Source organism: Nakaseomyces glabratus, chromosome I, assembly GCF_010111755.1.
Source record: "Nakaseomyces glabratus chromosome I, complete sequence".
NCBI classification, from domain to species: Eukaryota; Fungi; Ascomycota; class Saccharomycetes; order Saccharomycetales; family Saccharomycetaceae; genus Nakaseomyces; species Nakaseomyces glabratus.
The window spans coordinates 146,380-162,225 of NC_088959.1; the positions used below are offsets into that span (position 1 = coordinate 146,380).

At 38.3% G+C, this 15,846-nt stretch overlaps 7 protein-coding genes and 2 non-coding genes across 9 annotated transcripts; 5 read left to right on the forward strand and 4 right to left on the reverse strand.

Moving 5' to 3' along the window:
* Positions 1-175: 175 nt before the first annotated feature.
* On the reverse strand, positions 176-284 carry tP(UGG)5. The gene is made up of 2 exons: positions 249-284; positions 176-211 (listed from the first exon to the last, which is right to left on the reverse strand). It is a non-coding gene; the product is annotated as a tRNA-Pro (tRNA).
* Positions 285-968: 684 nt separating this feature from the next.
* On the forward strand, positions 969-1,050 carry tS(AGA)4. The gene has a single exon. It is a non-coding gene; the product is annotated as a tRNA-Ser (tRNA).
* A 737-nt stretch (positions 1,051-1,787) lies between these two features.
* On the forward strand, positions 1,788-4,943 carry GVI51_I01573 (uncharacterized protein; the record flags this gene model as incomplete). Its single annotated transcript, XM_447328.1, has 1 exon — positions 1,788-4,943. The coding sequence occupies one exon, from the start codon at positions 1,788-1,790 to the stop codon at positions 4,941-4,943; it is 3,156 nt and encodes a 1,051-aa protein (XP_447328.1).
* Positions 4,944-5,224: 281 nt separating this feature from the next.
* Positions 5,225-5,875, reverse strand: MRPL6 (mitochondrial 54S ribosomal protein uL6m; the record flags this gene model as incomplete). The annotated part of the gene is made up of 1 exon (XM_447329.1): positions 5,225-5,875. The coding sequence occupies one exon, from the start codon at positions 5,873-5,875 to the stop codon at positions 5,225-5,227; it is 651 nt and encodes a 216-aa protein (XP_447329.1).
* Positions 5,876-6,390: 515 nt separating this feature from the next.
* IMP3 (snoRNA-binding rRNA-processing protein IMP3) lies at positions 6,391-6,942 on the forward strand (the record flags this gene model as incomplete). The annotated part of the gene is made up of 1 exon (XM_447330.1): positions 6,391-6,942. One exon carries the CDS (start codon positions 6,391-6,393, stop codon positions 6,940-6,942), a length of 552 nt encoding a protein of 183 aa, XP_447330.1.
* Positions 6,943-7,304: 362 nt separating this feature from the next.
* SKG6 (Skg6p) lies at positions 7,305-9,410 on the reverse strand (the record flags this gene model as incomplete). Its single annotated transcript, XM_447331.1, has 1 exon — positions 7,305-9,410. The coding sequence occupies one exon, from the start codon at positions 9,408-9,410 to the stop codon at positions 7,305-7,307; it is 2,106 nt and encodes a 701-aa protein (XP_447331.1).
* A 508-nt stretch (positions 9,411-9,918) lies between these two features.
* On the forward strand, positions 9,919-11,568 carry PEX28 (Pex28p; the record flags this gene model as incomplete). The annotated part of the gene is made up of 1 exon (XM_447332.1): positions 9,919-11,568. One exon carries the CDS (start codon positions 9,919-9,921, stop codon positions 11,566-11,568), a length of 1,650 nt encoding a protein of 549 aa, XP_447332.1.
* A 128-nt stretch (positions 11,569-11,696) lies between these two features.
* On the reverse strand, positions 11,697-13,343 carry MTC6 (Mtc6p; the record flags this gene model as incomplete). Its single annotated transcript, XM_447333.1, has 1 exon — positions 11,697-13,343. One exon carries the CDS (start codon positions 13,341-13,343, stop codon positions 11,697-11,699), a length of 1,647 nt encoding a protein of 548 aa, XP_447333.1.
* A 1,761-nt stretch (positions 13,344-15,104) lies between these two features.
* Positions 15,105-15,536, forward strand: SPO12 (Spo12p; the record flags this gene model as incomplete). Its single annotated transcript, XM_447334.1, has 1 exon — positions 15,105-15,536. One exon carries the CDS (start codon positions 15,105-15,107, stop codon positions 15,534-15,536), a length of 432 nt encoding a protein of 143 aa, XP_447334.1.
* Between the last annotated feature and the right edge of the window lie 310 nt (positions 15,537-15,846).

Consider the following 15,846-nt stretch of genomic DNA (forward strand, 5'->3'; position numbering starts at 1 on the left):
GACTGAAAATTATGCTGATTATCAACCTATCGTCCACACCAACAGATAAAATAATATTCGACAACAAATTTGTTTAATTAATTTATGCTCATCTCATCGCTCAATTTAAAATGATTATAGTTACATAGATTTTCAAGGGTATTAAAAAGAAAAAAAAAGATGTGGCAAAAAAATTGGGGCGAGCTGGGAATTGAACCCAGGGCCTCTCGCATGCTTGTGATTGTTCACACGGATTTTATCCATGTTCGCCCAAAGCGAGAATCATACCACTAGACCACACGCCCTAACTATTTGATGGAAGCATGTAAAATAAGTTGTGACTTTGTTCAGGTATTATTTTTCAAAGCTATAGAATGCTAGGCGTGTACATTCAACAATTAGGGTAAGTAACTTTAATGTCTACATTCCATGAAATTGATTGAGATATTATCCAATTGCCTATCTAATTTTTTATCTGGTAAATACTCCATTTTAAGTAATTATATTTATTTATAATGATTGTACAAAAAGGGTTTACTAAACATTATTATGGCATGTAAAAGAAACACTTGGAAGAAGTAAGTAAATAAATAAATAATTAAATAAATAATTAATTAAATAAATAAATATGTATTACATGAAAACATGGCATGAACCGATTTTGCCATTTAATTCATCCATTAAATAAGCTACGATTTATGTGATACATTTCACACTCATAAACTGGCAATACAAACACTCCCAAAACTGTAAGAAACGCACAAGATACTTGATACAAAATGTTAGTTGTATAGACTACAGACCAATTAGCCTCATACCTCTAAATACTTCATGATAGCTTTCTATTATCTCAACCAAGGTTTAATTCAAATATTGGAAGCGATATTGATTTAAACAGAGGGGCATAGCAGATCATGTGAAATATTCGTCAAGAGTAATAATATGCTATCATAAACCAAATTTGCCACTGTGTAAATCAGTAACAGGTTGGCAACTTGGCCGAGTGGTTAAGGCGAAAGATTAGAAATCTTTTGGGCTCTGCCCGCGCAGGTTCGAATCCTGCAGTTGTCGTTATTTTTTTACTCTTGCAGAGTTCAAGTCTGGTAATACACAATATATGTTTGTAGAGTTAAGCTTCTACTGCTTTCCTATGATTATATTTGCAGCATCTATCAAATAGTAGTATTTTACACCCTGTCTACCTTGTTCTCACAGATTAGGCATTGGTGTTACTGAAGGATTACGTAAGGTTACTACAACTCCCTATTGTCACTTTCAAGTCATAACTTTGAACCTTGGAACAGTACAGTTACAACTTCCTAGTCGAAACCATTTTGCCCACTCGTATCGAAGTGCTGTTCATAGTGCGAATGCATATGTGCTACTATGTGATAGTATAGATTTACGAACTTCGTGATAGGGGTAGTCGGAGCATAATGCGCACAGGAGATAGTTTAAGCTTTTACTCACTTAATTTATTTGAGTTCAGAACACTAGCACTCTCCCACTATTATCTTACTTTTTCAGGGTGATCAGCTGTCATACTGACATCTGAGTATTATTTAATTTGTTATTTAGCGATTTGATATTAAACGGCATGCCGAATACAACACTGTGGTATACATAAACATTACCCTTTTTCATTAACAATGACCAAAGTTAGTGTGAGGACGACAATTAAGTTGTATTAAGCCCAAAATAACTAGCTTAATTTGCGGCACCTACTATTGAACAGTGCTTTTTCTAAACATTTTTCATCCTAGTTATTTATAAGAGGAGCATTACTAGTTATAATTTGAATCACTCGAATGAATCTCATTATTGGGTCTGACAATACTATTGATGTGGAGAAATATGACAAGATAGTCCAAACATTTTACACTAGCAATAGCCAAGGTTGGGCTCAGGCGCAGCAGGTCTTGGACGAGTTTCAAAGAAATGAGGACTCGTGGTTATATGTCGATAAAATCCTGCAGTTTTCCTCTAATGTGCAAGGCAAGTACATTGCGCTATCGGTGTTAGATAACATGGTAACAGGAGGCTGGTATGAACTGCCCCAAGAGCAAAAACTGGGAGTACGAAACTTCTTAGTTGGCTTTATTTTGTACGTTTGTGAGAAGAACAAACCCAATGAGAGCTTTATGCTTAGGAAGGCGGATTTAGTGCTTATTGAAATCTTGAAGAGAGAGTGGCCAGATAATTGGCCCTCTTTTTTGGATGAATTAATTTCGAGTTCCCAAAGCTCACCGCAAGTATGTTACAACAACTTGAAAATACTAAGTTTGTTAGCGGAAGAGGTTTTTAAACCACTAAAAAAGAACCAAACTAAAGCAAAAGCATTACAACTGATATACAACCTTAATGCAAATGCGGAGAAAATTTGTAATTTTTGTACAGAATTATTAAAGATGGACTATTCGAGCGAAATGACTGTCGCTTCTCTGAATACAATTAAACTCTTTCTTCTCTGGCTTCCAAAGGATTGCTTCAACAGCTTGGAATTATGGGGGGTACTGACATTACTGAGCAGAAGCGAACCAAGTATAAGATACCATGTAATTCAATGCCTAATTCAAGTGCTTGATCTAGATTTCGCTTTAGTAGAGACAATAAGATCAAATGAACGTTTTTCTTCATCTCTCATAAGCTGTTTTATAAGTATTATAAACCAAACTGCTTGTGAAATAAAAACAACAGACACTAAATGGTACAAGTTTTACCTAGAATTGCCTATAGATGGCGAGGAGTACTTGAAGGAATTGGCGAAATTTCTTACCAAATTTCTCATAAACCATTCCACAGCAATGGATAACACTCCAAATGTAAGGGGAATTATTTACGAAGCACACAGATGTATCCTAAGATTAATGGAGCTACCCAATATAGAGATTTTGGAGTATACTTGTGAATATTGGCATCAACTTGTATTTAAATCACTCACCAAACAACAAGATATTGGCTATAATCTAACACATACTCATCCATTACCACAGAGAAGGAATTCTATTGATCGCGATAACTTCGAATTTTTTGAAGAGGTAAGGGAATACCTCATTTGGAATTTAACAAAACCAGATGACATTCATAACTTATTTGCATCTACAACTGGTTTAATTGATGAATCCGAACAATCAAACTTATATAACATACAGCGTGAAACTTTAATATACCTCACTAATTTGGAGTATACAAAAACCTTAGGAATGATTCAGAATGAGATAAATCAGTGGCTAAATCAACCAATAACTGAGATAGGTCATTTCAATTCTGTTTGTTGGTCAATAGCAACTTTAGCAGGCCAACTACCAAGTAAAATAGAAGATGAGTTTATAATAACTATTATGAAGATCATGATGCAGATAGAAGAATATAACCAATCCCAGGAAATGAAAACGCATATTCAGTACAATATGATCTATATCATCACAAAATATACTCGATTTTTGAAGAGTAACTGGATCTCTTTAAAAGCAATCACTGGTCGCCTAATTATAATAATTCAGAGCGCAGATACACCACTAAGAGATCAGGCCGCTATAGCTCTTGGACGATTGCTCGCACAATGTGCCTCATCATATATTTATCCGCAAGAAGAAAATGAACCCCCTTATATTGACATTATCATAAGGCAATCTTCTATTATATTGGGTTACTTATCTCCAGAGCAACAAACTCAGCTCATCAAATCCCTCCAAATTGCTGTTTATATGGACCCCAGATCTGTTGAAAAGCAAAAAAATATCCATCTCATCATTCATGATACCATGAATGAGTGGAATGCAGTTTTAATGAAGTTTAGGGATGGAATAAACAACTTCAATGATATGGCCAGACTTCAAAAGTTAAACCATTTAATACACGTCTTGGATGTCACCTGCAAAGAACTTAAAGAATATTTTAATTCACATTTAGAAAGAATAATTCCTGATATCTCATTTCTGCTACAGAATCTATCTCATTTTGTTATCACCTATATGGATGACAAACAATGGAAGGGAAATAACAACGGAAGCAAAAATCTTGCAGTAGAGATTTACTCAGGTATTTTAAGTTTATTGAACACCTCCATCGATCATGGAACAAATGAAAATTCACAATCACTTACAATTAGAGCCTCAAAAATTGTAGATGCATTCTTATCAACTTATTCGAACGGAATGGGACAAATCCTCAATGGGGAGGACATAAACTTATCTTTAGCACTTCTGAAGAAGTTGGGGCGGAACTTTGATAAGTATAATAAACAACTTCTAACCATATTAATTGATTCAGCCTTAGCATATGGCGATAGAGCAAGTCCAGATCAATCTATCACATTAGTCAAATCTATGTCTTATATAATAGGATCTTGCTTCGAAACAATACTTGCATTGAAAGCGTCATACTGTGGCGATATTTGTCAATACACAATGCTTTCTGCGATAAATTCTGACTCTGATGTGAAGCTCATCTCCTGGAGATCTCTAATATCGATACTAAACAAATTTAAAAATTATAAGGATGATCAGATACAAAATGAGTTCCTTGCAAGTTTTTATTTCCCCTTACTTCAACTAATATTTTCAACAATCACTGATAAGTCCTTTGATGTTGTATTTGAAGAACAGTGCCAATTATTATCAGATTTACTCATCATTGCATCCGAAAATGATATAGTACTCTATGCATTTATCACCTCCAAAAATGATACAAACTTCAATGTTGTGCAAGAGTTTTTATTAAACGAGATACTGAATAATAGTAAACTCAAAGCAGATCAAGCTCATGAAATAGTTTTATCTTTGATTTCACTAGCTGGCGATAGGAACGCCATAAAAAATAAGTTAGAAGATTTCAAGGCCATGTCAAAAGAGGCCTGTGCTTCATCCGCAGATGTGTTTGAAGAAGAAAATTATCACCAATACGAAGTACTAATCAAATCTCAGGCTATCAAAAGACACAACGATTATACCGTTACTGACTAGTCATGGCTACCCTTTTTGATTGGATGATAAGTTATAGATGTTACAACTCATTTATTTACATACATAAAAACATATAGTTAGCATAAAATTTAATGATAAAGAGGTAATTATTCTTTTTTACCTAGATGAATGATATTTACTATTTACATTTTGTTTTTTAATGAATAATAATTTCTCGAGGAAAGTTGAATTGTATCTTGTTAGCAACAGAGATGATCAAATTAAACTTAACAAAAAAGTACAAAGTGGGGTACGGTAGCATATACTCTTGATGATAGATATCATTTTATTTTCTTTGCCTTCAACTTGATCGTTTCGCCATTCACATATATTCCTTTACCCTTATAAGGCTCAGGTGGATGGAAGTCTCTTAGTTTGGCTGCAAAGAGTAGTACCTGTTGCTTGTCACTACCTTCGATAATTAATGAAGTTAGTGATGGAGATTTCACTGTGATACCCTCGGGTACATCTAAACCTTGCTTTATCGAGGCCCCCACTTTAATATTCACAAACTTACCGTCATTTTCCAAACGTGCACCGTAACCAGTACCGACAAACTTCAGTATCGCCATATGGCCCTCAGTAACACCTACAATATGATTATTTACAAGCGATCTTACTGTCCCCCACATACTTTTCTGCAACTTGCTTTCATTATCCTTTACAGAGATCGTCACTTTCCCAGAATCCTTGTCCTTTTCCATCGAGATGAAATCTGGGACTTCAAGTTTAAGAGTCCCCTTAGGACCTTCCACAGATATAACCTGGGCAAGCGAAAGAAGCCCTCTACCTTTCCTGATAGTCTTGGCCACGCTCATAGGCCCAATGGAAACGTTCACCTCCGGCGCAACATAAATAGGCATAGACCCCACATGAGACTGCACCGCTCGGCTCACTGAGAACGCTCTCCTACCAAATATAGTTCTAATCATCTTCTAATGAGTTCTGCTGTTAATTAATCTATTGGTCTGTATTAAATAGTTCAAGAGAGTACTCTAATCACTTGACTTTGATATAAGAGTCCTTCAAGCTTGCAAACTTCGGGATTGGCCTCGAAGACGTTAGTAGGTGATGATACCTCAAGGAGACGTAGAAAGAGGTGTTGCTGAATACACGAGTAGGAGCAGTCAAGTAGCGCCTTACTCAGCTCTTCATATACCAATAAGTATGCTAGGCTGTGTTTTAGAAGTGCAATTCTAATAACTAGTAGTATTACTAGAGGATGGGCACCAATGCGTTATACTTCATGTAGGTACTATGGAATTAGGCTTCCTGCAAGTGTTTCTTCGTCTGATCGTACGGGACCGGTGAAAAATTTCGAGAAACTTGCGATGAGCTAAATCTGCGATGAGCTTCATTTAATACATACATGAAATGGACAACTTATATATGCATATTTAGTCTATATAAACAGGGATAAGCACAATAATACAATAGGACAACAAGGATGGTTAGGAAGTTGAAGCATCATGAGCAGAAGCTGCTGAAAAAGGTGGATTTCCTGGACTGGAAGCAGGACCAAGGACACCGTGATACTCAGGTAATGAGGACATACCACATACAGAACCGTGAGGATTACCACAAATACAACAGGATATGTGGTGACATAAGGAAGATTGCGCACAGATTGTCTCTATTGCCGCCTAGTGATCCGTTCCGTAGGAAACAGGAGCAAATGTTGCTGGATAAGCTGTACAACATGGGCATCTTAGCCACAAAGTCTAAAATTTCAGACCTAGAAAACAAAGTAACAGTGAGTGCTATTTGTAGAAGAAGGCTGCCCGTTGTAATGCACAGATTGAGAATGGCGGAAACGATAAAGGATGGTGTCAAATTTATTGAACAAGGTCATGTACGGGTTGGTCCAAACCTAATAACAGACCCTGCATACTTGGTTACCCGTAACATGGAAGATTATGTCACTTGGACTGACAACTCCAAGATCAAGAAGAATGTCTTGAAGTACAGAAACCAAATTGACGATTTCGAGCTTTCATAGATGCTGAAATGAATGAGCAAGATTGCCCAGCTGTGCATACTATACGGAGTTTCATCAACTTATATATCATCGATTATACAGGATAGATAATTCAATACTACAAGCCATAATAAGTTATCAGTAAGCCATTCTACTATTTTTCAAGCATGCTAATTATTTATCGAGTAAGAAACATAAATTTAAGATCATAAAAGTATAGACTACGGCTAAGAATAAATACGTAATACATAGAACTTGTTTAATAGAATATAAAAAAACTGTAAATAACATAAGAAAAGTCTTGTAGATCAGAAAATAGAAGGTCTAAAACAACACAGAGCAAGCAGATGACAATTAATATTATCGGTAGTTCCTGTCACCTTCTATGAAAAATTGTAATTGTTCGAAGACCCTAGCTGTTTCCTTAAATCACTGCTACTACCGTTGTGAGGTAAAATATTACCCACACCAGGCGGTTGTATAGTGTCTATGTGATCAAGAATACCACTAACTCTGCTTTGGTTTGGTTGATTGTAAGGATTTCCCTGGGTAGTCAAGCTATTGTTCCTGGAGTTAGAGTTGATGTAGTTCCTCAATGAGCCTGCTGGTTTATGAAGTGTATTCAACGACAGTTCTGAGGGGTTTGTCATCACCACACTTTGACGCAGTTGATATGGAAGTGGAGCACCATTGACCTGTCCTCTATAAGTGTTTGCAGAGTATACACTTCCATTGCTTGGTTGCATGCCACCGTTGTTTAGATAAGTGTCTGTGCTTGGAGAATAGAACATCTCAGGATGATCCATTGGGTTTAATGCGGTACCGTTTATTCTTGCGGTTTGAATTTGATGCAGTTGTTGTTTTTGATTTTTCTTAAATGCTGTGAGGGAATTAGTGGACTCGGATGAGGCCAAGTATGCAGGGGTAGGTAGTTCACCAATTGTTTCCAGGGTTTGTGGATGGTGGAACTCTTGAGATGCGTTGTTGTTGTTATAACTCATCATGTTTTGTTGTAAACTGACATTATAAGTAGGTTGATACATTTGCTGTGGGTATTGAATATATTGTGACTGTGGGTAGTTACCTTCTTCTGGAATCTGTTGACCATATAATCCATTCTGTGATGATTGCTGGTAATATGCCTCTTGAGGAAACTGATTGTAGCCTTCTTGTGACTGGTATGGATAGGCCTGTGTAGCACCATCCATAGCCGTATTATATGGCTGGCCGTATTGTTGACCACCAGTGATATCTTGAGAAGTCTGTGGAGGTACCACATTTCTGTCATTCATCTGCATTTGATTAGATACTTCAGAAACTTTTTTCTCGTGCTGTGATAGAACTGGTAACTCAGAATATATCGACGACGCAGCTCTCCCGTGATTAGAACCCTCTTGTACAGCAAGTTGGTTGTTACTTGTCGTGAGCGCATTCAATGTGTCTTCATTCTCTTCTCTGTTTAAGGCCAGTGATTCCTGCTCATCATCGGACGGTAACGGGTTATCTTCCCGTTCTTTTATCGTTTTACTCCTATCGAGGTAAACTTTGTATATACTCTTCATCCGTTGAATATTTTCTTCCTCATCGGGGCTCAGTTCTGTAACGAACTCAGATGCGTTATCATCCTCCATGTCATATTTGTCTGTATCTCTGTGATAGTTGTTACGCTCGTTTGTGCGCCCTTTGTTATACTCATCATCATCATCATCATCGTCGTCGTCGTCGTCGAGATCGTTGGATTCAATAACCATGGTCTCAAATTCGAAAGAAGGTTTTGGCTTCTCAGATAAGTTGCTGTGCAGATTATGGGACAGTTTTTCGTCTGTTGATAATGCTGTTGGCGATCTATCTGTGGAAGTTCCTGTGGAGTCGTCTGTGCTGTGGCCATTGGTAGCGTTTCTCAGCGAGCTAGAAGAGTAAGCCATGTGTGTCATGGGCGGCCTCATGTTTTTCATCAGCATACGAGGGCCCGCGCTTCCCCGCGACTGGTCCAGGTGTGTCAGCGACACCTGCGACGCGTTGTTCGATGCACTCATAGAGGCCAATTGGTACCCGCCGAACCCATCACTCTGCACACGCTTGGCGAAGTCGCGCAGGTCAGCATCGCTGCCCGTAGACCCCGGCAGCTGGAACGGGTCCGTCGCCATCATCATGTTCTCCCTGTGCTTCTGCAGAGCACCATGCCGGGCCACTGGTATATACTCGTTATCGCCCTCGAACTCAGGGTCGTGGTCCTCTTTCTCCTCCCGCTTGCTCCTCCTGTACACAACGATAAGTATCCCCACCAGCACTATAATAATCACACCCACAGGAATAGCCACTGCCACACCAACACGCACACCTAGGTTGTGATCAGTGGGCAGCTCACACTGCTGCTTGCTCCCTTCACACTTCCCACTGTTTCCACTACCAGCACCATCACCATCACTATCACTATCACTATCCCGCCTAAAAATCATCGCTGGTTTGCGACCATCGGCACAAATCATGGGCGGCTCAGTCCCCGATGCCCTTCCTTTATATACTCGAGGTCCCCCCCCCCAGCACAGCTCAGCTCACGCGCGCTCTGCACTCGCCAGGCCCCCGATACGGATGTGAGGATCGCGTCCATTTTCGAATTGCACTGCACCGCTCCCTCTCTCTCTCGGGGTACTGCGCGTGTTTCTTAACGCTACCCAACCCCGTATTACCGAATCAGGAAGTTCCTATTCTTTTTTTGCTGTGGTTTGTATATGTGCGGTATTTTCTGAGGCAGCTATATTGGATGTTTATCATATCCCAATTAGGTAAACAGGCCAAAAATTCAAGGTTGGGGTCGCAGCGAGATTCGAACCTGGGACCTTTTCAAGGGGGGGGGGGTACTGCTGGTCGGTGTTAGTGCGGTGAAGGGTTTTAACTCCGTTGTGGTTCCTTTCTTATATAAATGGGTTGCGATGAGCAATCATAATATCTGTACTTTCTGCGTTGCCAGTCTGTGAGTTGACATTGACGCCAACGATGTCTGAGTCTGCAGTGCGTGGGTATATCAACAGGAAGTACGGGAAGGTGCTGGAGACGCTTGTGATGGCCGAGGAGGCCATCGCTGCGCGGAGCAACAGAGATGAGCTGACGCAGCGGGAGTTGGTGCAGCAGGTGATGGGGGTGCTGGTGTCTACGTCGCTGGAGCGGTTGAAGCCCGGTGCGGATGTAGTGGGTGCGGGAGACAAGAGCACGTACTCTGCTGCCGCGGAGGAGAAAGAGCTGGACGAGCTGAACGAGTACAGGCGGTCGCTCTCGCAGGACCGCCTGTCCAAGGAGGATACATACTTTTTGGATATGTTTCTGGACAAGCTGATAGCGCGGCTGATTCCGGACAACCTGCCGGAGCGTGAGCACTTCAGTCTGGTGGACGAAGGCGACGAAGCACTGCACGGCCCGCCTTTCAGTGCCTCCGTGCTGGCCTCCAACATGAAGAAGCTCTCCGGAAAGATGGACAGTATATTCGAGTTCCAGGACAACATGATCAGGGTGCTCACGTGGAAGACGCCCACTGTGACGCTTACTGCACTGACAATTTTCACACTGATATGCTTCGATTTGATGAACGTCATATTGTTCCCCATGGCCTACATCGTGCTGGTACAGATGACTCAGGGGTACATACGGAGACACCCAATTCGCAGAACAATATACATCAAGAGAAGGGCCATAGGAAGATCGCTGATTCATGACCTATTCCATGGCGGCAAAAAGACGAATAACGTACTGCTACCGTCCAATGAGAATGACTGTAATGGAGAGCAAGAAAATGAGGCCGATTTGGGTACCTCCGATGATTGTAACGGTACCTCTGATGAAAACGTTGTGATCTCGCCGGCTGCTGCAAAAATCGATAAGAACATTAGCACATACAACTTAAACCACGGCACGAAGGTCGTGTTAACTCTGAGGGATATGCAGAACATGACCACAGGAACAGTGCATTTAATGGATGCGATCGACAAGTTCAAATACGGAACGGCAGCATTTGTCGATGAGTACAAATCTACATCAGTATTTTTCACACTGCTGGGCTCTGTGATCTTGCTGGTATTACTATCTCGCTTTATAACATGGAGCTTAACAATTTCGCTTTCTGCATGGATCGGCCTTCTATCGATTCATCCAAAAGTTCATCCATACGTCAAATCTGCCAAGAATATCATGAAGAAGCCAAAAATGAAACCTGAGAACTCACCACAGGACGTTGCTGTTGTTATGGAGGACAACATTAGCGGGGAAGATTATAACAGAAATATAATTCTTGATGAACCCCCTGACGTCAAGTATGTTGAGGTTTACGAAATCTACAAAAGAGGATTACTCCCTACCGATTGGGAGTTCTTTAAGTTTTCTAGTACCATCTTTGACCCAACAGACACATATAGAAAAGCATTACAGCTTCCACCTGGTGTGGATAAGATTGAAGAGATTAAACCGCCTGCTGGATGGGCGTTTGATGAAAACTCATCATGGATAATCGATAAAAATCCGGAAATATGGGCCATCGAAAGAGGCTTACAATTGCCTGTTGAAGAGGGCTTCCTTGTTGATCCAATGTTCAAGCGTAGGAGATTAGTAAGGAAGGTAATTAGGTATAAAAAACCCATGAAGATCAAGATGCATTAAAATACCATCTCCTGCTAAATAAGTATGGCTAAATAAATCCGTAATCCAAATAAGTTCCTAAGTTCATTCTATATTAAGTACTATAAATGCATAATTATTAAGGTTAGACTCCGTGATTGTCTAACAATTCAAGACGGAACACCATCAACTTCCGTTTTAGAATAGTTATTCACAACTCTTCTCCAATTGTAACGATTATCATAAATTGGAATCCTGAAAAGACTGAAATATAATGCCATCATCAAAAGGACGAACGAGCACACAGTAACAGGAACCATCATAGCCACAAAATTTCTGGTCGAAACTGCCCGCTGGTATGGACAACTAGCGTATGAACCGCCCGATACCCAACAGTTAGAGACGGATATTGAATTCAAATCAATCCATAATGTATCGTCATTAAATTGAGAAGCCTCAAATTGTAAAAGTATAGAGCGCTGTTCTAGAGGAGTTCTTGGGATTGAGAAAGAGTAGGTATTAGGACATTTTGTCTCTCCTCTATAACCATCCATCTCAAAATAAGAATCCTTAACATTGGTTGCTGTCCAATTAAAGATCTGCTTATCTGACCGACATAAAGCTCTTTTTTTAGAATAGCAATTTTCCACAAACCAATTGGCTGAAAAATTGTTATATGCAAAGTTAAATGCTGCACAGTTTTCTGCTACTAAATCGCTCGTCTTTCGAGGAACTGATACTGTCAATATAGGTTGACCAACTGCCCACGACCATACTACGGCAGGTGCCAGTAGATCTATCAAGGCTGTAATATTAGCAGAGTCAAATCTGTTAGCTATCATAGGTGAGTATCCACATCCTGAGTACATCTCAACCTCAGATTTTGTATATCTTGCTTCTAAGAACTTAAAAGTTGTTTCAGAAGCCGATATGAATTGGTCTCTATTATACGGACAGCTAATCGAGACATTTCCTACATCATATGTTAAATTATGGTTAGTGAAAATGTAGTTACTTTCCAATGCATCAAACGAGTTAGTGATTTCCATTGCCAGTAGTCGTTTCCGTCTACCATACATTAAGGCACCCAATGTGGGCCAAAAGTTAGTGGAGTTATCTATACTGTAAGGCGGATCATATGTTCCTAAAAAGTCTGAAGGCGTGTAAATAAAAGATCTTCCAATAGTATTGTCAAGTATTCCTGTGATATTCAGGTTCGGAAACTTATTGAACAAATCATCCGTAAAATTCAACCGCGAATTGTAAATCGTCTTATTTCGAGCACTCGCTAGCTTTATGGTCGGATCTACTCTAAGTAATAACATCAGCACATTACCATATAAATTGTTATTCGTAGCAGATATGAAGTTTCTCATTTGTATAAGTAAATCCGATAGGAGCACATCTGTTTCCTTTAATACCCAGCTGTAGTTCATCCCCACTTCTATATCAACGACAAAACTTTGAGCTCCATAGACCATTATATTTTGAAAGTATTCGAATGCAATAGACTCATTGAAAGGAAGGTGAGACCCATTGTTGTTCACAATGAAGGCTTTATGAAACAACACAGAATTCAGGTTAATACCCGGAAATGGGACCTGGTCTATAGTAATATTTGACATAATATCTCTTTGTGATCGAACTGCTAATTCATGGGAAAGAGAATTGCTTTGCCATGTCGCATTCATATAAGTGCTGTTGGTAATATTAATACCTGCGGGGTTCATGGTACCACTCCCATTGCTTCTAGTACTTGTATCACATAAACCATGTCGCAGGAAGTGGACAAAAAAGAGGAAAAGCAGCCAGTACATATAGCAATAGTATGAAACTCAATACAAACACCAGAAACAAAAAGTAGGTCTGTTTAAATTAAACTTGTACTGATAAGCATATACTGTTTATTTTTCCTTTGTGAGTTTTTCACTAATAGTAGTAAGACGCAATCCTTGTATTACATATAATGAACCAAGAATATTTGTTGCGGGAAGCAAAACTGCATTTGACTATAACGCTCCTGATTTGCAGTAAATTTCTATTGATGATTACTACTATTGTTTCGAGCTTATTATTCTTTGGTCATCATCACAGTGAGAACTGCCTAACTCTTGCAATAATACAGAAAATTTCAAACTCCACTGTAGAATCACGCAGATGGAGATGTAGAGTAAACTGATATCCATCCAATTTTCTTCAGACAGTCTTTTCACTGATAATCACATGATCATCTGATCACATGATCACATGATCAAATAACGGACGGCATCAGGAGGAAGTCACATGACAAAATGCCGATACTGACAATATTACATATATCGGCACTTTGATCTAACTTAGACGCAAGGACTATTTTGGCAAAGTTATTTATGTTTTTTTTTTGTTTTTTTTATTTTTTACGTTTTATTTTTTTACTTTGTTGTAAGCTATGTTTATAGCAACCCTACCATTGTTCTGTTTTTGGTTGCCCCAATATATCGCTGGCACACCTCTCATTGATATACAACTCTTTCAAGTTTTTAATATATATTAAAAACTTCCAAGCACCACAATTCCCACTATTGATCCGGGATTTTGGGGTAATTCTCCTTGCGATATAATTGGCTTTTATCCATTGTATGATAAACAATTGGATGGCAGGAACCTTATGAAGGCCCCTACAACGAACCAAAGAATTGAAGTCATATGATTACTATATTAGGAAATAGGTAAACAAAATCATAACTAGGTGTTCATATTGCCTAAGTTAACCATTTCCTTTATACTCAAAGAGGATAAATAAGTACTTTTCTTTTGATCATCGAGATGTAAAATTCTCAATAAATTGTTGTAGTACCCGAGGTGGTTGTTATCTGCTATCCACCTTTCTGCAGTAGTTTTCCTGGGTGCTTTCTTTCTTAAGATCAAGAAAGTCTTCTAAAAATTCTATAACAGGATCATTTAGTTTTACCCGATTTGATTACAAAACTGAAACCCTAGGCTTCAACCATCCTCCAGATCCCAAGATTTCATTGCCCCACATCTACGGATGAGTGGACTAAAATAGCAAAAGAAAATATTGTTGCATTAAAAAATATTTCGGATTCGTAATCTAATAACTTTTCTTCTTTGAGTAATAAGGTCTTTAGAAGGAATGCTATTTTTTTATGGACGACGTAATGTAATATTTATATACTTTTAACCCGAATTGGAAAATGTGTTCCGGGATTATAATAGAATATGAATATAGTAGCAGCACCACACATCATAGAAGCCTTGAGCAAGATTGTAAATCATCCTTTACTTTTCAATTTTTTGTTTTTTCATATACAATCTTAGTATATAACAAATAATTTATATAGCCAGTCTTGATCCAATCTTTAGCTAATTTTTTTTTAAAACTATTAAAATGTATTAGTTCTCTTTTATAAAATAGAATACAGTGTGGTGGTTAATATTTAACTATAAAGAGAAGTAGTTGGTGGAAATTAAGGTATACTTCTTTTGGGATAGGGGTCGCTTAATTTTGGTTTTTACCTAGTTTTTGTTTTTCGGTTAGGTACAAGACAACTTTGAGTCAATTGTGAAAAATATATATTATGGTGACTTATGAAACTAAGCCAGTTATGGAATGTAATGAGAAGCTATTGAACGTCAGCAATAGTAAAACTAATACTGACGTAGTGACTGATATCCAAGGACTAGATGGATCAGATGCTAGGTATACAGACACTAGTTCACTAGATCAGTCCCAAGCCAATATATTCAATATTTCAAGTAACAAGACTAATCAAAAATCAAATACAAACTTCTGTGTAGGAAAGAAGACTAAAATTGGTGGTGCTGGTAACCAAACTAATTGCATGAGAGGAAAGAACACTGATCTAAGTCTTAGAAAGAAATTTGCGTCTCCTACTGACCATTTACTGTCACCATGTTCTAAGAAATTGAGAGATCATAAGAATAGTTTATTTGGAACAAAGGGTAAACCGTTAAAGCTCAAATTTACCGACTTACAGTCAGAACAGTAATGGAAAAGATAAAGCATAAAAACAATGTGCTTTGTTTATAAGGACAAAATTCATCACAGTGATACCTGTTATAAAATATTCATGTTTTATAATATTTTTTTTACTTTTCTTAGGTTCGAATTTTTATAATTAAAAGACAATAAAACAAAACAATAGCAAACAAATAATCTTCAGAGCTAATAGTTGGAAAATCAACAATGTGATTGAGGTAAACATAAGATTTATACTTTAAGTAATAATAGTACAAAATGAACTGTATTTTGCTTGGCTGTTGGCTAAAATTGTAATGGTAATTTCAGATTGAAGTACT